General features: G+C 46.2%; 1 protein-coding gene across 1 annotated transcript in view; it reads right to left on the reverse strand.

The window, feature by feature from the left end:
- The window catches only part of PSMD12 (proteasome 26S subunit, non-ATPase 12), a 124948-nt gene that overhangs the window by 99107 nt on the left and 4208 nt on the right, over positions 1-21633 (reverse strand). Inside the window, exon 2 of the mRNA XM_069199902.1 lies at positions 8680-8739. Within this exon, the coding sequence (XP_069056003.1) occupies positions 8680-8739 (60 nt within the window). The remainder of the gene's footprint in view (positions 1-8679; positions 8740-21633) is intronic.

Consider the following 21633-nt stretch of genomic DNA (forward strand, 5'->3'; position numbering starts at 1 on the left):
ACACACAAGCTGGCAAGCAGGGTGTCTGTGCTGAGTGAGAGGTCTCCAGGGTGGCATAAGACATGCTGCAGCCCTTAGAGACCTTCCTTGGCATCAGGGCCCTTGGTACTAGAAGTACCAGTTACAAGGGACTTATCTGGATGCCAGGGTCTGCCAATTGTGGATACAAAAGTACAGGTTAGGGAAAGAACACTGGTGCTGGGGCCTGGTTAGCAGGCCTCAGCACACTTTCAATTGTAAACATAGCATCAGCAAAGGCAAAAAGTCAGGGGGCAACCATGCCAAGGAGGCATTTCCTTACACAACCCCCCACCAAACGAAAGAGGATGAGACTAACCTTTCCCAAGAGAGTCTTCATTTTCTAAGTGGAAGAACCTGGAAAGGCCATCTGCATTGGCATGGGCAGTCCCAGGTCTGTGTTCCACTATAAAGTCCATTCCCTGTAGGGAGATGGACCACCTCAACAGTTTAGGATTTTCACCTTTCATTTGCATCAGCCATTTGAGAGGTCTGTGGTCAGTTTGAACTAGGAAGTGAGTCCCAAAGAGGTATGGTCTCAGCTTCTTCAGGGACCAAACCACAGCAAAGGCCTCCCTCTCAATGGCACTCCAACGCTGCTCCCTGGGGAGTAACCTCCTGCTAATGAAAGCAACAGGCTGGTCAAGGCCATCATCATTTGTTTGGGACAAAACTGCCCCTATCCCATGTTCAGAGGCATCAGTCTGCACAATGAACTGCTTAGAATAATCTGGAGCTTTTAGAACTGGTGCTGAGCACATTGCTTGTTTCAGGGTGTCAAAGGCCTGTTGGCATTCCACAGTCCAGTTGACTTTCTTGGGCATTTTCTTGGAGGTGAGTTCAGTGAGGGCTGTCACAATGGATCCATATCCCTTCACAAACCTCCTGTAATACCCAGTCAAGCCAAGGAATGCCCTGACTTGAGTCTGGGTTTTTGGAGCTACCCAGTCCAGAATAGTCTGGATCTTGGGTTGGAGTGGCTGAACTTGGCCTCCACCTACAAGGTGTCCCAAGTAAACCACAGTTCCCTGCCCTATCTGGCATTTGGATGCCTTGATAGAGAGGCCTGCAGATTGCAGAGCCTTCAAAACCTTCTTCAGGTGGACCAGGTGATCCTGCCAGGTGGAGCTAAAGACAGCAATATCATCAAGATAAGCTGTGCTAAAGGACTCCAAGCCAGCAAGGACTTGATTCACCAACCTTTGGAAGGTGGCAGGGGTATTCTTTAAACCAAAGGGCATAACAGTAAACTGATAATGCCCATCAGGTGTGGAGAATGCTGTTTTCTCTTTTGCTCCAGGTGCCATTTTTATTTGCCAGTACCCTGCTGTCAAGTCAAAGGTACTTAAGAATCTGGCAGCACCTAATTTGTCTATGAGCTCATCAGCTCTTGGAATTGGATGAGCATCTGTCTTGGTGACAGAATTGAGCCCTCTGTAGTCCACACAAAACCTCATCTCTTTCTTTCCATCTTTGGTGTGAGGTTTGGGGACTAAGACCACTGGGCTAGCCCAGGGGCTGTCAGAGCGCTCAATTACTCCTAATTCCAGCATCTTGTGGACTTCCACCTTGATGCTTTCTTTAACATGGTCAGATTGTCTAAAGATTTTGTTCTTGACAGGCATGCTGTCTCCTGTGTCCACATCATGGGTACACAGGTGTGTCTGACCAGGGGTTAAGGAGAAGAGTTCAGGAAACTGTTGTAGGACTCTCCTACAATCAGCTTGCTGTTGGCCAGAGAGGGTGTCTGAGTAGATCACTCCATCTACTGTGCCATCCTTTGGGTCTGATGACAGAAGATCAGGGAGAGGTTCACTCTCTGCCTCCTGATCCTCATCTGTTACCATCAACAGATTGACATCAGCCCTGTCATGGAAGAGCTTAAGGCGGTTCACATGGATCACCCTCTTGGGGCTCCTGCTTGTGCCCAGGTCCACCAGGTAGGTGACCTGACTCTTCCTTTCTAGTACTGGGTAAGGGCCACTCCATTTGTCCTGGAGTGCCCTGGGAGCCACAGGCTCCAGAACCCAGACTTTCTGCCCTGGTTGGAACTCAACCAGTGCAGCCTTTTGGTCATACCAAAACTTCTGGAGTTGTTGGCTAGCCTCAAGGTTTTTGGTTGCCTTTTCCATGTACTCTGCCATTCTAGAGCGAAGGCCAAGTACATAGTCCACTATGTCTTGCTTAGGCTCATGGAGAGGTCTCTCCCAGCCTTCTTTAACAAGAGCAAGTGGTCCTCTTACAGGATGACCAAACAGAAGTTCAAAGGGTGAGAATCCTACTCCCTTCTGTGGCACCTCTCTGTAAGCGAAAAGCAGACATGGCAAGAGGACATCCCATCTCCTTTTGAGTTTTTCTGGGAGCCCCATGATCATGCCTTTTAATGTCTTGTTGAATCTCTCAACCAAGCCATTAGTTTGTGGATGGTATGGTGTAGTGAATTTATAAGTCACTCCACACTCATTCCACATGTGCTTTAGGTATGCTGACATGAAGTTGGTACCTCTGTCAGACACCACCTCCTTAGGGAAACCCACTCTGGTAAAGATACCAATGAGGGCCTTGGCTACTGCAGGGGCAGTAGTCGACCTAAGGGGAATAGCTTCAGGATACCTGGTAGCATGATCCACTACTACCAGGATATACATATTTCCTGAGGCTGTGGGAGGTTCCAGTGGACCAACTATGTCCACACCCACTCTTTCAAAGGGAACCCCCACCACTGGAAGTGGAATGAGGGGGGCCTTTGGATGTCCACCTGTCTTACCACTGGCTTGACAGGTGGGGCAGGAGAGGCAAAACTCCTTAACCATGTTGGACATATTGGGCCAGTAGAAGTGGTTGACTAACCTCTCCCACGTCTTGGTTTGTCCCAAATGTCCAGCAAGGGGAATGTCATGGGCCAATGTTAGGATGAACTTCCTGAACAGCTGAGGCACTACCACTCTCCTAGTGGCACCAGGTTTGGGGTCTCTGGCCTCAGTGTACAGGAGTCCATCTTCCCAATAGACCCTATGCGTTCCATTTTTCTTGCCTTTGGACTCTTCAGCAGCTTGCTGCCTAAGGCCTTCAAGAGAGGGACAGGTTTCTTGTCCCTTACACAGCTCCTCCCTTGAGGGTCCCCCTGGGCATAAGAGCTCAACCTGATAAGGTTCAAGCCCCAAAGGCTCAGTTCCCTCAGAGGGCAGAACTTCTTCCTGAGAAGAGAGGTTCCCTTTCTTTTGCTGTGTTGCAGTTGGTTTCCCAACTGACTTTCCTGTTCTCTTGGTAGGCTGGGCCATTCTTCCAGACTCCAGCTCTACTTGTTCACCCTGTGCCTTGCACTGTGCTCTTGTTTTCACACACACCAGTTCAGGGATACCCAGCATTGCTGCATGGGTTTTTAGTTCTACCTCAGCCCATGCTGAGGACTCCAGGTCATTTCCAAGCAGACAGTCCACTGGGATATTTGAGGAGACCACCACCTGTTTCAGGCCATTGACCCCTCCCCATTCTAAAGTAACCATTGCCATGGGATGTACTTTTCTCTGATTGTCAGCGTTGGTGACTGTGTAAGTTTTTCCAGTCAGGTATTGGCCAGGGGAAACCAGTTTCTCTGTCACCATGGTGACACTGGCACCTGTATCCCTCAGGCCCTCTATTCTAGTCCCATTAATTAAGAGTTGCTGTCTGTATTTTTGCATGTTAGGCGGCCAGACAGCTAGTGTGGCTAAATCCACCCCACCCTCAGAAACTAGAGTAGCTTCAGTGTGGACCCTGATTTGCTCTGGGCACACTGTTGATCCCACTTGGAGACTAGCCATACCAGTGTTACCTGGATGGGAGTTTGGAGTGGAACCTTTCTTGGGACAGGCCTTGTCTCCAGTTTGGTGTCCATGCTGTTTACAGCTATGACACCAGGCCTTTTTGGGATCAAAGTTTTTACCCTTGTACCCATTGTTTTGTGAAGAGGCTCTGGGCCCACCCTCCTGTGCAGGTTTTTGGGGGCCTGTAGAAGACTCTTTACTATTTTTAGTTTTGGTTGTCTCATCACCCTTCCCCTGGGGAGTCTTTGTGACCCCTTTCTTTTGGTCACCCCCTGTTGAAGTCTTGGACACCCTTGTCTTGACCCAATGGTCCGCCTTCTTTCCCAATTCTTGGGGAGAAATTGGTCCTAGGTCTACCAGATGCTGATGCAGTTTATCATTGAAACAATTACTTAACAGGTGTTCTTTCACAAATAAATTGTACAGCCCATCATAATTACTTACACCACTGCCTTGAATCCAACCATCTAGTGTTTTCACTGAGTAGTCAACAAAGTCAACCCAGGTCTGGCTCGAGGATTTTTGAGCCCCCCTGAACCTAATCCTGTACTCCTCAGTGGAGAATCCAAAGCCCTCAATCAGGGTACCCTTCATGAGGTCGTAAGATTCTGCATCTTTTCCAGAGAGTGTGAGGAGTCTATCCCTACACTTTCCAGTGAACATTTCCCAAAGGAGAGCACCCCAGTGAGATCTGTTCACTTTTCTGGTTACACAAGCCCTCTCAAAAGCTGTGAACCACTTGGTGATGTCATCACCATCTTCATATTTTGTCACAATCCCTTTGGGGATTTTTAACATGTCAGGAGAATCTCTGACCCTATTTATATTGCTGCCACCATTGATGGGTCCTAGGCCCATCTCTTGTCTTTCCCTTTCTATGGCTAGGAGCTGTCTCTCTAAAGCCAATCTTTTGGCCATCCTGGCTAACAGGAGGTCATCTTCACTGAGAGCATCCTCAGTGATTTCAGAAATGTGGGACCCTCCTGTGAGGGACTCACTATTTCTGACTAACACAGTTGGAGACAGGACTTGAGGGGTCCTGTTCTCCCTATTTAGGACTGGAGGAGGGACATTGGCCTCCAAGTCACTAATTTCTTCCTCTGTGATGTCATCATCAGAGGGGTTGGCTTTTTCAAATTCTGCCAACAGCTCCTGGAGCTGAATTTTGGTAGGTCTGGAGCCAATGGTTATTTTTTTGATATTACAGAGAGACCTTAGCTCCCTCATCTTAAGATGGAGGTAAGGTGTGGTGTCGAGTTCCACCACCTGCATCTCTGTATCAGACATTATTCTGCTAAGAGTTGGAATACTTTTTTAAGAATCTAAAACTGTTTCTAGAATCTAATTCAAACTTTTAACAAACTTTTAAACTCTAAAAATACAATGCTAAACAGGGACTTAACACACAAGGCCCTAGCAGGACTTTTAAGAATTTAGAAAACTTTCAAATTGCAAAAATGAATTTCTAATGACAATTTTGGAATTTGTCGTGTGATCAGGTATTGGCTGAGTAGTCCAGCAAATGCAAAGTCTTGTACCCCACCGCTGATCCACCAATGTAGGAAGTTGGCTCTGTATGTGCTATTTCAAAGTAAGGAATAGCATGCACAGAGTCCAAGGGTTCCCCTTAGAGGTAAGATAGTGGCAAAAAGAGATAATACTAATGCTCTATTTTGTGGTAGTGTGGTCGAGCAGTAGGGTTATCCAAGGAGTAGTGTTAAGCATTTGTTGTACATACACATAGACAATAAATGAGGTACACACACTCAGAGACAAATCCAGCCAATAGGTTTTTGTATAGAAAAATATCTTTTCTTAGTTTATTTTAAGAACCACAGGTTCAAATTCTACATGTAATATCTCATTCGAAAGGTATTGCAGGTAAGTACTTTAGGAACTTCAAATCATAAAAATTGCATGTATACTTTACAAGTTATTGACAAATAGCTGTTTTAAAAGTGGACACTTAGTGCAATTTTCACAGTTCCTGGGGGAGGTAAGTTTTTGTTAGTTTTACCAGGTAAGTAAGACACTTACAGGGTTCAGTTCTTAGTCCAAGGTAGCCCACCGTTGGGGGTCCAGAGCAACCCCAAAGTCACCACACCAGCAGCTCAGGGCCGGTCAGGTGCAGAGTTCAAAGTGGTGCCCAAAACACATAGGCTAGAATGGAGAGAAGGGGGTGCCCCGGTTCCGGTCTGCTTGCAGGTAAGTACCCGCGTCTTCGGAGGGCAGACCAGGGGGGTTTTGTAGGGCACCGGGGGGGACACAAGCCCACACAGAAATTTCACCCTCAGCAGCGCAGGGGCGGCCGGGTGCAGTGTAGAAACAGGCGTCTGGTTCGCAATGTTAGTCTATGAGAGATCTCGGGATCTCTTCAGCGCTGCAGGCAGGCAAGGGGGGGGGTTCCTCGGGGAAACCTCCACTTGGGCAAGGGAGAGGGACTCCTGGGGGTCACTTCTCCAGTGAAAGTCCGGTCCTTCAGGTCCTGGGGGCTGCGGGTGCAGGGTCTCTCCCAGGCGTCGGGACTTTAGGTTCAAAGAGTCGCGGTCAGGGGAAGCCTCGGGATTCCCTCTGCAGGCGGCGCTGTGGGGGCTCAGGGGGGACAGGTTTTGGTACTCACAGTATCAGAGTAGTCCTGGGGTCCCTCCTGAGGTGTTGGATCGCCACCAGTCGAGTCGGGGTCGCCGGGTGCAGTGTTGCAAGTCTCACGCTTCTTGCGGGGAGCTTGCAGGGTTCTTTAAAGCTGCTGGAAACAAAGTTGCAGCTTTTCTTGGAGCAGGTCCGCTGTCCTCGGGAGTTTCTTGTCTTTTCGAAGCCGGGGCAGTCCTCAGAGGATGTCGAGGTCGCTGGTCCCTTTGGAAGGCGTCGCTGGAGCAGGATCTTTGGAAGGCAGGAGACAGGCCGGTGAGTTTCTGGAGCCAAGGCAGTTGTCGTCTTCTGGTCTTCCTCTGCAGGGGTTTTCAGCTAGGCAGTCCTCCTTCTTGTAGTTGCAGGAATCTAATTTTCTAGGGTTCAGGGTAGCCCTTAAATACTAAATTTAAGGGCGTGTTTTAGGTCTGGGGGGTTAGTAGCCAATGGCTACTAGCCCTGAGGGTGGGTACACCCTCTTTGTGCCTCCTCCCAAGGGGAGGGGGTCACAATCCTAACCCTATTGGGGGAATCCTCCATCTGCAAGATGGAGGATTTCTAAAAGTTAGAGTCACTTCAGCTCAGGACACCTTAGGGGCTGTCCTGACTGGCCAGTGACTCCTCCTTGTTTTTCTCATTATTTTCTCCGGCCTTGCCGCCAAAAGTGGGGCCTGGCCGGAGGGGGCGGGCAACTCCACTAGCTGGAGTGTCCTGCTGGGTTGGCACAAAGGAGGTGAGCCTTTGAGGCTCACCGCCAGGTGTGACAATTCCTGCCTGGGGGAGGTGTTAGCATCTCCACCCAGTGCAGGCTTTGTTACTGGCCTCAGAGTGACAAAGGCACTCTCCCCATGGGGCCAGCAACATGTCTCGGTTTGTGGCAGGCTGCTAAAACTAGTCAGCCTACACAGATAGTCGGTTAAGTTTCAGGGGGCACCTCTAAGGTGCCCTCTGGGGTGTATTTTACAATAAAATGTACACTGGCATCAGTGTGCATTTATTGTGCTGAGAAGTTTGATACCAAACTTCCCAGTTTTCAGTGTAGCCATTATGGTGCTGTGGAGTTCGTGTTTGACAAACTCCCAGACCATATACTCTTATGGCTACCCTGCACTTACAATGTCTAAGGTTTTGTTTAGACACTGTAGGGGTACCATGCTCATGCACTGGTACCCTCACCTATGGTATAGTGCACCCTGCCTTAGGGCTGTAAGGCCTGCTAGAGGGGTGTCTTACCTATACTGGATAGGCAGTGAGAGGCTGGCATGGCACCCTGAGGGGAGTGCCATGTCGACTTACTCGTTTTGTCCTCACTAGCACACACAAGCTGGCAAGCAGGGTGTCTGTGCTGAGTGAGAGGTCTCCAGGGTGGCATAAGACATGCTGCAGCCCTTAGAGACCTTCCTTGGCATCAGGGCCCTTGGTACTAGAAGTACCAGTTACAAGGGACTTATCTGGATGCCAGGGTCTGCCAATTGTGGATACAAAAGTACAGGTTAGGGAAAGAACACTGGTGCTGGGGCCTGGTTAGCAGGCCTCAGCACACTTTCAATTGTAAACATAGCATCAGCAAAGGCAAAAAGTCAGGGGGCAACCATGCCAAGGAGGCATTTCCTTACACTAGGTCACCATTATACTGAGCAAGGAAACTCACAAAGTAAGAATACGCATCATTAGACAAGGGAAATCTCAACCACACACTCATGCACTTTAGCACACACATATACTCTCAGATTCACACATGCCAACATGAGCACACATCCCATATTTAACCATGCTTGGTAGCATGCACTTGGGAAGCTCTCGAAGTATTACTTTGCTTCTCCAACCCATCTCCATGCTTCCTCTGCTGATGGAAGAGACTGACACAGAGACTTAGCCAATAAGTTTAAAAAAGGAAGGGACCTGGGGAGGTTTATGTTGAAAAGGGCTGGTGCATAGGGCACAGTAGATAAAGCAAGGTGGTCTAGCTTTAACAATCCAAGGGATCAACCCACCTCCATTTACTCCACAATAAAATACATGAATTAGTTTAATTGACAGAGGTACTGCTGGTCTTCATTTACGTTAACAAATACATTTGAGAGGCGGCCAAACAGTGATTGCACCAACATCAATCTGACTAGCAAGCTAACATGCCCGGGAATTGAATTTCATATTGTGTAAAAAAAAATTAAAAAGTATGAACGTTAAAAGTTTCATTTATGTTGCAATCAGATATTTTTCTTACCGTTCGAGTCTGTTTTTCCAAAGACAGCAGACTTTCAATGACTTCTTGAAGTCTCCCTTCCTAAAATAAGTAAGAACATAAAGTAAATTATACATAAACAACACTTCATTCGCCAGCTGCATGACCAAAATACAATGGGATATTAGGAGACAAAACAAACAACCCCAAATTCATATCCCTTTTCACCTTCAAGGCACTCAGCTCACATTTTAAAATAACTTGGATGGCCCAGAATAAAATAGTCACCGGTTTCCTGAAAATACTCTGCAAACATCAGTTTTTCAACACCCCATTCGTGGGAGGCTCTAAGGAACTATTCCCCCCAAGTGACCCTATCTGTCCTCGTCATGGACGCTTGCATAACAACGTGCTCAGCTTATAGTAGAACGTCAGCTCTAACCTCTGAGAAAGCTTGAAATCCTACAGAGCAATACAGATCCCATATGGGGCATGAGTGGTTTGCCACTATGGTGGCCTAAGCCAGCAATTGAGCTCCTGCACCCACCCATCAACATAAATCCCACTCTTTACAGACCACATCAACATGTGAAAATCTGAGAGATCACTGGCTGAAACCAAGCTGCTTCAAGTATGTGGGAGGTAAGACGCGAGTCCTACCAGGGATGGGCACTGAGCAAGGCCAACAATGAGGGACGGGCTCATTGGCCCAGTGGCTGAGGACACAATCCAAGGCCTTCGGACTGCTAACCTGGAGCATGCTGCCTGGAGATGTGATGCTGCAGTGAAGTCTTCCATCTGTTCTGCAGTGATGAAGGGCAATTGAGGACAACCCCTACCAGAACCTTTAGTGGTGCCAGTCACAGTGTTAGCAAGATGACCAGAGAGGTAATAAACATGGAAGTGCTAAAACCAGTGACATCAACCACAAGACTAGTAAGGGAACTCAAATAGAGGGCCAAAACTGAGAGGGGTGTATGAGGACCCTTAGCCTCAGTGTCTTAGGAACAGAGTGACTAATGAGCAGGACTGAGAGAAGACACCTGCATGGATTATTCATCCATATGGGGGAAAAGTGGTAATATTTGTTCGAAAAAACTGTGCCAAACATCAGCCATTCCGAATTTCAATGCAGGCCTCATGTCCTTTAACAGTATTCACATAAAAGGCTAATGGTTCTTGTAAGGAAATGCCTCCTTGGCATGGTTACCCCCTGACTTTTTGCCTTTGCTGATGCTATGTTTTGAATTGAAAGTGTGCTGAGGCCTGCTAACCAGGCCCCAGCACCAGTGTTCTTTCCCTAACCTGTACTTTTGATTCCACAATTGGCACACCCTGGCATCCAGGTAAGTCCCTTGTAAACTGGTACCCCTGGTACCAAGGGCCCTGATGCCAGGGAAGGTCTCTAAGGGCTGCAGCATATCTTATGCCACCCTAGGGACCCCTCACTCAGCACAGACACACTGCTTGCCAGCTTGTGTGTGCTGGTGAGAACAAAACAAGTAAGTCGACATGGCACTCCCCTCAGGGTGCCATGCCAACCTCACACTGCCTATGCAGTATAGATAAGTCACCCCTCTAGCAGGCCTTACAGCCCTAAGGCAGGGTGCACTATACCATAGGTGAGGGCACCAGTGCACGAGCACTGTGCCCCTACAGTGTCTAAACAAAACCTTAGACATTGTAAGTGCAGGGTAGCCATAAGAGTATATGGTCTGGGAGTCTGTCAAACACGGACTCCACAGCACCATAATGGCTACACTGAAAACTGGGAAGTTTGGTATCAAACTTCTCAGCACAATAAATGCACACTGATGCCAGTGTACACTTTATTGTAAAATACACCCCAGAGGGCACCTTAGAGGTGCCCCCTGAAACCTAATCCAACTACCCGTGTAGGCTGACTGGTTCTAGCAGCCTGCACACTCGAGACATGTTGCTGGCCACATGGGGAGAGTGCCTTTGTCACTCTGTGGCAGGTAACAAAGCCTGCACTGGGTGGAGATGCTATCACCTCCCCCAGGCAGGAGCTGCAACACCTGGCGGTGAGCCTCAAAGGCTTACCCCCTTTGTTCCAGCACCACAGGGCACTCCAGCTAATGGAGTTGCCCGCCCCCTCCGGTCACGGCCCCACTTTTGGCGGCAAGGCCGGAGGAGATAATGAGAATAACAAGGAGGAGTCACCGGCCAGTCAGGACAGCCCCTAAGGTGTCCTGAGCTGAGGTGACTAACTTTTAGAAATCCTCCATCTTGCAGATGGAGGATTCCCCCAATAGGGATAGGAATGTGACCCCCTCCCCTTGGGAGGAGGCACAAAGAGGGTGTACCCACCCTCAGGGCTAGTAGCCATTGGCTACTAACCCCCCAGACCTAAACACGCCCTTAAATTTAGTATTTAAGGGCTTCCCTGAACCTAAGAATTGAGATTCCTGCAACTTACCGAAGAAGAAGACTGCTGAGCTGAAAACCCCTGCAGAAGAAGAAAGAAGACACCAACTGCTTTGGCCCCAGTCCTACCGGCCTGTCTCCTGCCTTCTAAAGAAACCTGCTCCAGCGACGCTTTCTCAAGGACCAGCGACCTCTGAATCCTCAGAGGACTGCCCTGCTTCAAGAGGAACAAGAAACTCCCGAGGACAGCGGACCTGCTCCAAAAAGACTGCAACTTTGTATCAAGAGGAGCAGATTTAAAGACCCCTGCAATCCCCGCAAGAAGCGTGAGACTTGCAACACTGCACCCGGCGACCCCGATTCGACTGGTGGAGAAAGAACACCTCAGGGAGGACCCTCCGGCGACTCCGAGACTGTGAGTAACCAAAGTTGTCCCCCCTGAGCCCCCACAGCGACGCCTGCAGAGGGAATCCAGAGGCTCCCCCTGACCGCGACTGCCTGACCCTAAAATCCCGACGGCTGGAAAAGACCCTGCACCCGCAGCCCCCAGCACCTGAAGGATCGGAACTTCAGTGCAGGAGTGACCCCCAGGAGGCCCTCTCCCGTGCCCAGGTGGTGGCTACCCCGAGGAGCCCCCCCCTTTGCCTGCCTGCACCGCTGAAGAGACCCCTTGGCCTCCCATTGATTTACATTGGAAACCTGACGCTTGTTTCTGCACTGCACCCAGCCGCCCCAGTGCCGCTGAGGGTGTACTTTTTGTGTGAGCTTGTGTCCCCCCCGGTGCCCTACAAAACCCCCCTGGTCTGCCCTCCGAAGACACGGGTACTTACCTGCTGGTAGACTGGAACCGGGGCACCCCCTTCTCTCCATTGAAGCCTATGCGTTTTGGGCACCACTTTGAACTCTGCACCTGACCGGCCCTGAGCTGCTGGTGTGGTGACTTTGGGGTTGCTCTGAACCCCCGACGGTGGGCTACCTTGGACCCCAATCTTAACCCCGCAGGTGGTTTACTTACCTGAAAAAACCTAACAATACTTTACCTCCCCCAGGAACTGTGAAAATTGCACTAAGTGTCCACTTTTAAAACAGCTATTTGTGTTTTATGTGAAAAGTATATATGCTACTGTAATTATTCAAAGTTCCTAAAGTACTTACCTGCAATACCTTTCAAATGAGATATTACATGTAGAATTTGAACCTGTGGTTCTTAAAATAAACTAAGAAAATATATTTTTCTATAACAAAACCTATTGGCTGGATGTGTCTCTGAGTGTGTGTTCCTCATTTATTGCCTGTGTGTATGTACAACAAATGCTTAACACTACTCCTTGGATAAGCCTACTGCTCGACCACACTACCACAAAATAGAGCATTAGTATTATCTCTTTTTGCCACTATCTTACCTCTAAGGGGAACCCTTGGACTCTGTGCATACTATTCCTTACTTTGAAATAGTGCATACAGAGCCAACTTCCTACAGTTCTGTTCCATTATTTAACCCTCAACTAGGCATACTGCTGCAGAGCTCAAATCTCTTTAATTTGTATGGCCCAATTGTGTAACAGGAGATGGAACATTTGTTGGTAATGGTAACAAGGCAGACAAATTGAACTGTGCTATTTAAGCTGAATCATACGCCAGAAGGGTGGGATCAGAGGCTGAAATCTGAACCCATATTTTGTTCCATTGATAGCTACATAACTGAGCAACATGACCACAAGGGTGTATAAACAGTGAAGGAATTTCCAATACCTCCACACAACAGTGAGCAGAAGTGCAGTGGAGAATGGATCTCCCATGGGCACAGTGACACAAGGAGATGGGAAAATCTGACCAGCAGAGCAACCTTTAATTTGACAGTTGAAAGCACCACACAAGAACATAAGACAACTGCAAAGCAGGCCGCAGATAATCAGGCTGAGGGAAACACAAATCCAGATAATGATGTAAAGGTGCTATTAGTTTAAATGAACAGCAACAGCTTCACCTTTGACTCTAAAACTGAGAGCTTGGCTAGCTCACTGAATTAAAGGATGGAACTCATTTATACATGTGCCAACATACGGGACTGAGCAGAGAAAATCAGATATTGAGCACTAGCCCACTACCACTAATAAAACCCTACCAAAGATATGGAAGTTTTTTAAATCAATCACAAAACCTAAGAATGAGGATTTGGAAGCAAGGTCTCTCTGCAAAAATGTATGGACTGGGGGAGAAAAAGAAACTTCCACCCTGAGAAAAGTAGAGCTGTTCAATAAATTCTGATGATAAATGTATTTGGCAGTGACCAGTTCCCAGTCATGTTTGCCAACTAACAAGCTTATAGATCATTTATACTGAATACACTCTTGATTAACTCATTACAGACATACTAAATTTATAGAGGCTGGCATATAAAACACTTAAAGTGGACAGAAGCAAATATACATAGAATAGCACCTTAAAAAGCTGGCCTTATTACAGGCTTTGAGGCTAAGGTTTATGTTCAAGAAGCCCGAAAAGACTTCCAAGATCTTAAAAAGGTGGTCCAAGCTGTGAATGTAACTTAAGCCATGCTATGCCCAATTAAACTAAAAATGGTTTAAAACAGGAGGGATCACGTCTTTACAACACTTGCTGCTTCTTGGCAAGAAATGTATTGGAAGGAAGAAGCAGAGGCCCTCATCTAAGAATCCGTGTATGTAATCCACTACTGTGTGTCAGGGGATCGATAACAGTAGCTCAAAATACCCTTATAAGGGTTCTTTTTAATTTTACAACACCAGAGTTTGCATTCATTTCTACGGCAAGGCTTACAAATTACTGTTTGAACCTATATCTTGCTGTTATTCATTCCAGAGGTGCATACCATGTTTAAAGCTGATATTTACTGTAGGGATGCAGGTGGTTGGCTGTGCACCATGATCAAATGTGCATAACCACGATGGCTCATTTATGTTTGGTGGCATTATAGGGAACGTGCAACTATCCACTGATTCTGAATGGGTGGCCTGGGGTCATTTTTCTGCTGAAATATATATGAATGCTATAAACATCTAATCAATACTTCCCATGTATAGTGCATACAAAAATGTTTAGATTGCTTGTCAACAGCAGCAATAATATATGCCTTACAAACCTTAAAGCACATACACTTCTTTTCATGGAATGAATGAATAACCCAAAGAAGGCATGTTTGGCAAAATGAATCTGAATCCACTTTACATTAATGAACGTTACTATAGTAAACATGCCTCTGCCCTGTGCATGCCCCCTCCACTGCTGATAAACAGAAGAGGATCCTTTGCTTCATGTAGCAAATATGCCATAGCAGTAGCATTCCTTATAGAAAGTCAATTAATTTCAGATCCAGTCATGGACACATTGGCCCAAATGTCTTGTTGATTAGTGGCTTTCTTTGTGACACCCCAGTTAAGTTCCTCAATATATACCCTCCTAATGTAGACTCAAGTGGGTTTTCCAATTGTATACTAACACTGGCACTGTAAAGTAAGTAACAAATGTGTTGTGGGGTGGTGATTTTAATTCTGCATTGTTTGCCAATGTGAATGGATCCAGACCACAGACAACCCCATCCTCTAAAAATGCAACATCCCTACAACAAATCCCAACCATGACTTTAGTAGTGGATGACATTACAGCACATAAGCTGGAGAAAGAAGCGTACTCATTTTAGCCTTCTGTCCCTAATTCTGATCACATCGACTACTGGCTACTAGCCATAGGCATTTTCCACTGATATCCAACTCTCTTATCTACTTAGAACTATTTCACCCCATTCAATAGTGCTTCTAGTACTGGATATTCCAGTCTGGCTACCACTGAGCAGATGCTAGATGTTGTGTTTCGTGAAAGAATGTGCACTGCTGTAGAGGACTTTTTTCAGACATCGGATCAATACCACATTACTACATGGTATGGGTGACCGTCAAGGTCTATTTTATGGTCAAAGCATATCAAAACATGCTGGCTGTCCGTAAATCAATCTCAGCACAATTACAAAAGCAGGAATGTAGGATACTAGGATTAGAGAAACAACGTCAGAAATTCAGATCCTGAAACCCTCGAATAGCTAAGCAAAGTTTTGCTTAACCACAGAGAAGTGGCCAAACACAAGGTGAAATAATTGCATCAATATGCACATGCAAGTAAATATGTTGAGGGAGAAAGACCAAACAAAACAATGTGCCTTTCTGTTTTTATGAACTCTTGTTACATCTATACATAGAGGAGACTCGGATCTAGCCTCTAACCAATGAATTTGCATATATTTGTTTATACGCAGAGTTACAATGGAAGTTAACTGTTGAGTATAACCATATGAACTAATATTTCAATGAGGTGTGCGAGTACGAGTGGACAATGAACATAGAGATTCCCACAACAGAGCCAATGGTCACCAAGGAAATCAACACTGCCACTGATAGCTTTGAGGGCAGTCAGTCATCAGAGTTCAAAGACAAACAGTCAAATCTTGTAAGTAGTAAACTGAATTGTTCGCTCCACTTCGGCTAAAGATGTACAACAAGGCACTGAAGGGCAGACACCTACTCCATACCACAAGAGAGATGAAAAATGCATTGCTGAGACCAGTCTAGGGGTGAAACTGGACATTGTTGTTGATAAACAATAACAAAAAAATATTACTGAGGGTTATAACCAGGGTCAGTGGAATTGCAATTCTATAGCCAAGGCATTCTGCTTCATTATTAAATTGCAACACGATCTATCATCTTCTGTATAATTTGCAGATTTAAGAAGAAAAAAAAAAACACACACACACACAAAAGTGTGCCTGCACAAATGGATCGAAACTTACTGAAAATGCTACTAAGTATTGCAGCTCAGAAACAGGCTTTATGTTGCATAGAGGCAGGTCACTTTTCAGTTTCTGATTGTTGTATTTAAGTGATATTAATGAGATGAAACGTGCTAGGGGCTAATGGGAATATTTTAAGTCCAAGCAGGTACACACTCCCAATAAAACTAACAAGCACAACAGAGAACATGAGTTTAACAACTAAAAGCTAAAACCAATATTAAAGAAATTGCTGAGAGTTATTGTTTTTTGACAAAAAGAAGGGAAGAAAAGATTCTTTAGGACCTGAACCCTCAACCAACCTGAGGTGACAGCTTGTTTTAATGTGGGCTAAAACTTCTCGAATAGGAGAAGCTCTTGTATGTTTTCACACACGCTATTAAAGTGTGAGGTGTGGGTGAGCATGGGCACAGTGTAAAAAGTGAGAGGTAGTGAAATAAAACTATTGCTTGGTCAGACCATCCAAGTTTATTCTGTCTAGCAGGGACAGCATTAAAACTCAAAGTGTAAAGCAGGGAGAGAACTCGTTCCTGACTAACACATGGTCAAAATGTTTCTGCCCTCATTTCTCCCAAAAGAAGGTGCAATGGGCATTTGTCAGAACCTGTTTTTAAATCACTCTGCTAAAAGTGACTAAGTGATATGTAATACCATAAAGATACTGATACAAATGGTGGTCACCAGAAGGTGGAGGTAGATTCACTTCTCAAGGTACCCGGCGTTGTCGTGTATGTTGCCTCTACTCGAGGCCACACTGGGAAAAGGACTCAGGGGGGCCGTGCATCAGGCAAAGAACAGTGTACCGGGGACTGTAAGTTGCAGAAGCCCTGGGTCCTTTGCCAAGGTGGTCTTGAATAGGGGCGACATAACCGACAAAGGCAGGTACCAGGAGAAGTGGATCTACCCTACCTTCTAGTCAACACCATTTTCTTGCTGCATAATTTAGTCAGCTCTGTCACATAAGTTGTTTCTCACCCGCTGCATACCTCCAGAGACCCTAGTTATAATCAATACACTCCAACCACTTAAGGACACATTTGTGCCCCTAGACCAGGCAGGATGTGTTCCAGGGGAGGGCCACTTCCCACAGTTTAAGGACCTTGTTTTCTCTCATTTAATCTGATGAAACTGGAGCTAGATGTGGTCTCATATTTCTTTATGCCTTTGAGCTATTTGACTTGATAAGTCTCTTAACATCAACAAACACAAACCCCAGAGTTAGGGACATTAACAACTGAGTTTCTGACCTGGCTGCTACTGGCAGATGCAGAAGCAAGGTTACCATCTTATGCACTTCTGTTTTGCCTTAAGAATGCAACCACTAGCCTAGGGGAATTCATTTGCCTAGAGGAATTTAGTTTACAATTAGAATATTATTGTGATTAAACGCAAATTACCTTCTACTACTTTTCAAAACCTATGCATCCAATTTACTACCCATCATTAGAGAAATCTTAATAATCAGTAATTTCTCTGGAAAAAAATCAAGTGTGAAAAATCAAAAATGTTCCCTCTCTACCCTTAGGGCATCCTCAGAAATAGACTAGCCACTGTGCTTGTGTGAAATACCCAACGATGGACAGATTGGGGAACCAGGTTTAGAGACGACTTGAACTATCACTCACTAGCAGATACAGTTGCTCTGACAAAACAGGCGAGGTTACTCACACTTCTATACCTTTTCATTTTGCTCCCTAAATAAACTACACATTTGAGAAATGCAGCCAAATCACACTTTTTGATTAAGTGGTTTCCCCAGTTTGACTGCTTCCTCCTTTCATTTAGTTATTGAAAGGGATGAAATTAAATCTGGTGTGCTTCTAACAAAGCTGGTAATCACACAGGTTACGTCAATTATCTTGATTTAAACTGTCAGATACACTAAACACATAGGGCATTAAAGGGAACTAGCAAGATTATATTTGCTGTCCCTCTCAGATGAACAATCCCCATTCACTCCCGACAAAAGATGCAACTAAAATGGAGTACATTCGTGAAGATATCTCAGTTCAAATAGGTACCCAAACAACAGATGCATTACACATGCTCCCATACTTTAGGTTAAGACAGACAGTGCAATACGTGCTCCCACATTTCCCAGATTAACCTCCTACCTTTGAATTGCTGACACAATCCCAAAATACCAGAGGATGGGTCTCTAAATTGCATGGCCTATTTTCAGAGACTTGTGTGATTATACCACATCAAGCAGATGGGGAACGGGACACTGTTTCGTTTATGAGATTGATGATGATGCTTGGGGCTACTGATGACGGCATACAGCATTCTAGGAATTACAGCCACAAATTCAATCTGCTCAAATGTGTAAACCATATTCACTACACTCCAGTGCTGCTGCACAAAACTAATCCCACCAGAAGTGTTTCTTGTCTCTGAAGCTCATTCCCTAAAGTGAACTTTTTCCATCTAGCCTAGCAATGCCCAGTCATTTTTGAATACTGGAAAATGTAGTCTAAACGCTTGTGAAAAATAACTGACACGCCTTTGGAATGATCACAACTGATGACAGTCTTGAGATATGTAGCTGAAAGTATGTTGCTTTCCTATTGCTGCTGGCTAAGCGCATGGTAGCCAGGACATGGCTAAGCAGTCCACTACGCCAATAGAAAGACTGATGTCAAGATGCCAACATAGGTAATGATTCAGCCAAGTGGTGCACTTTTTATTAAGGGTGTGCAAAAATTGCATAGTTTGCTTTCTTGTAATTATGCTTATAGAACATTTAAGCAAAATTATGTAAAACTTTTATTTTGCACTATATTTTAGCGCAAAATGTGTACTCTTGTCAACTTGTGGAGCGTGGACGCATTTAAACAAAGCACCATAAACAGCCAATGCTTGCGTTCTGTTGTTCTTGTGCATTTAATGGTGTGATTCGCTGGAAATGTTTACAGCAAATGATAATTACACAAACTGGTACAATAGTGTAAATCTCCGGTGTCATTTAAAGTTCGCACAACATATTTTCTACAACCCAGAGCACACAAACCATGTAAGTTTAGGGGACCTCTGTGGTTCTATCTCAGAAATGTCGAGGTGGGGAGTGACAGTCTGTGACCTAATAACTTGAGCAAACGTCCTAGGTTCAGCATTAGACAGGCACTCGACAGCATGTTTACATTGTGGATACCTGAATGTATTGCAAGCTTGACAGTATATTAGGAGGGGCTGTAAAGGGACACATGAGGTAACTATCGGATATACCTCTGACTTAATATTGAACATTCAATGGAAGTCAACGCTCAATTCTAGCTTATTTTTTCTGTTACACTTTGGAAAACAAAGTTTTAGTTTTTTATGAAATTTTCAAAAGTACGTCCAATACAAAGGTGGGCATAACCCCTAAAATAGCTCTCTGAGCTTCCTCAGCTTCGGTACATTAATCCCTAAACAGTCTCTAAATTTGACTCCATTCCACCTCATAGGTCTACCCTCAATGACCGCTTAACAGCTGCTGTATATTACTTGCCTGGCCTCATCTACATTACCCATCAGGCCCCATAAAGATCTTCATCTAAAAAGCCCAACAGCCTCAACCTCTTCGGCCAATGCAGTACCCAGAAGTCCCTTTTTAGGTTGAGCACAGCAGCCAATTCATCGAAGGAGGCATGTGTTTGTGTGGATTCTTAAAATATGCTTTGGATTTTTGATGGAAACATGTTTGTTTTTCGAAAAGGAAGTGTAGGAAGTTGGCTCTGTATGTGCTATTTCAAAGTAAGGAATAGCATGCACAGAGTCCAAGGGTTCCCCTTAGAGGTAAAATAGTGGTAAAAATAGATAATACTAATGCTCTATTTTGTGGTAGTGTGGTCGAGCAGTAGGCTTATCCAAGGAGTAGTGTTAAGCATTTGTTGTACATACACATAGACAATAAATGAGGTACACACACTCAGAGACAAATCCAGCCAATAGGTTTTGTTATAGAAAAATATCTTTTCTTAGTTTATTTTAAGAACCACAGGTTCAAATTTAACATGTAATATCTTGTTTGAAAGGTATTGCAGGTAAGTACATTAGGAACTTTGAATCATTTCAATTGCATGTATACTTTTCAAGTTATTCACAAATAGCTATTTCAAAAGTGGACACTTAGTGCAATTTTCACAGTTCCTGGGGGAGGTAAGTTTTTGTTAGTTTTACCAGGTAAGTAAGACACTTACAGGGTTCAGTTCTTGGTCCAAGGTAGCCCACCGTTGGGGGTTCAGAGCAACCCCAAAGTTACCACACCAGCAGCTCAGGGCCGGTCAGGTGCAGAGTTCAAAGTGGTGCCCAAAACGCATAGGCTATAATGGAGAGAAGGGGGTGCCCCGGTTCCGGTCTGCTTGCAGGTAAGAACCCGCGTCTTCGGAGGGCAGACCAGGGGGGTTTTGTAGGGCACCGGGGGGGACACAAGCCCACACAGAAATTTCACCCTCAGCGGCGCGGGGCGGCCGGGTGCAGTGTTAGAACAAGCGTCGGGTTCGCAATGTAAGTCAATGAGAGATCAAGGGATCTCTTCAGCGCTGCAGGCAGGCAAGGGGGGGCTTCCTCGGGGAAACCTCCACTTGGGCAAGGGAGAGGGACTCCTGGGGGTCACTTCTGCAGTGAAAGTCCGGTCCTTCAGGTCCTGGGGGCTGCGGGTGCAGGGTCTTTTCCAGGCGTCGGGACTTAGGTTTCAGAGAGTCACGGTCAGGGGAAGCCTCGGGATTCCCTCTGCAGGCGGCGCTGTGGGGGCTCAGGGGGGGACAGGTTTTGGTACTCACAGTCGTAGAGTAGTCCGGGGGTCCTCCCTGAGGTGTTGGTTCTCCACCAGCCGAGTCGGGGTCGCCGGGTGCAGTGTTGCAAGTCTCACGCTTCTTGCGGGGAGTTGCAGGGTTCTTTAAAGCTGCTTCTTGAAACAAAGTTGCAGTCTTTTTGGAGCAGGTCCGCTGTCCTCGGGAGTTTCTTGTCGTCGTCGAAGCAGGGCAGTCCTCAGAGGATTCAGAGGTCGCTGGTCCCTTTGGAAGGCGTCGCTGGAGCAGAGTTCTTTGGAAGGCAGGAGACAGGCCGGTGAGTTTCTGGAGCCAACGCAGTTGTTGTCTTCTGGTCTTCCTCTGCAGGGGTTTTCAGCTAGGCAGTCCTTCTTGTTGTTGCAGGAATCTAATTTTCTAGGGTTCAGGGTAGCCCTTAAATACTAAATTTAAGGGCGTGTTTAGGTCTGGGGGGTTAGTAGCCAATGGCTACTAGCCCCGAGGGTGGGTACACCCTCTTTGTGCCTCCTCCCAAGGGGAGGGGGTCACAATCCTAACCCTATTGGGGGAATCCTCCATCTGCAAGATGGAGGATTTCTAAAAGTTAGAGTCACCTCAGCTCAGGACACCTTAGGGGCTGTCCTGACTGGCCAGTGACTCCTCCTTGTTGCTTTCTTTGTTCCCTCCAGCCTTGCCGCCAAAAGTGGGGGCCGTGGCCGGAGGGGGCGGGCAACTCCACTAAGCTGGAGTGCCCTGCTGGGCTGTGACAAAGGGGTGAGCCTTTGAGGCTCACCGCCAGGTGTTACAGCTCCTGCCTGGGGGAGGTGTTAGCATCTCCACCCAGTGCAGGCTTTGTTACTGCCCTCAGAGTGACAAAGGCACTCTCCCCATGGGGCCAGCAACATGTCTCTAGTGTGGCAGGCTGCTGGAACTAGTCAGCCTACACAGATAGTCGGTTAAGTTTCAGGGGGCACCTCTAAGGTGCCCTCTGGGGTGTATTTTGCAATAAAATGTACACTGGCATCAGTGGGCATTTATTGTGCAGAGAAGTTTGAT

The sequence above is a fragment of the Pleurodeles waltl genome, chromosome 7 (assembly GCF_031143425.1).
Source record: "Pleurodeles waltl isolate 20211129_DDA chromosome 7, aPleWal1.hap1.20221129, whole genome shotgun sequence".
Classification (NCBI taxonomy): domain Eukaryota; kingdom Metazoa; phylum Chordata; class Amphibia; order Caudata; family Salamandridae; genus Pleurodeles; species Pleurodeles waltl.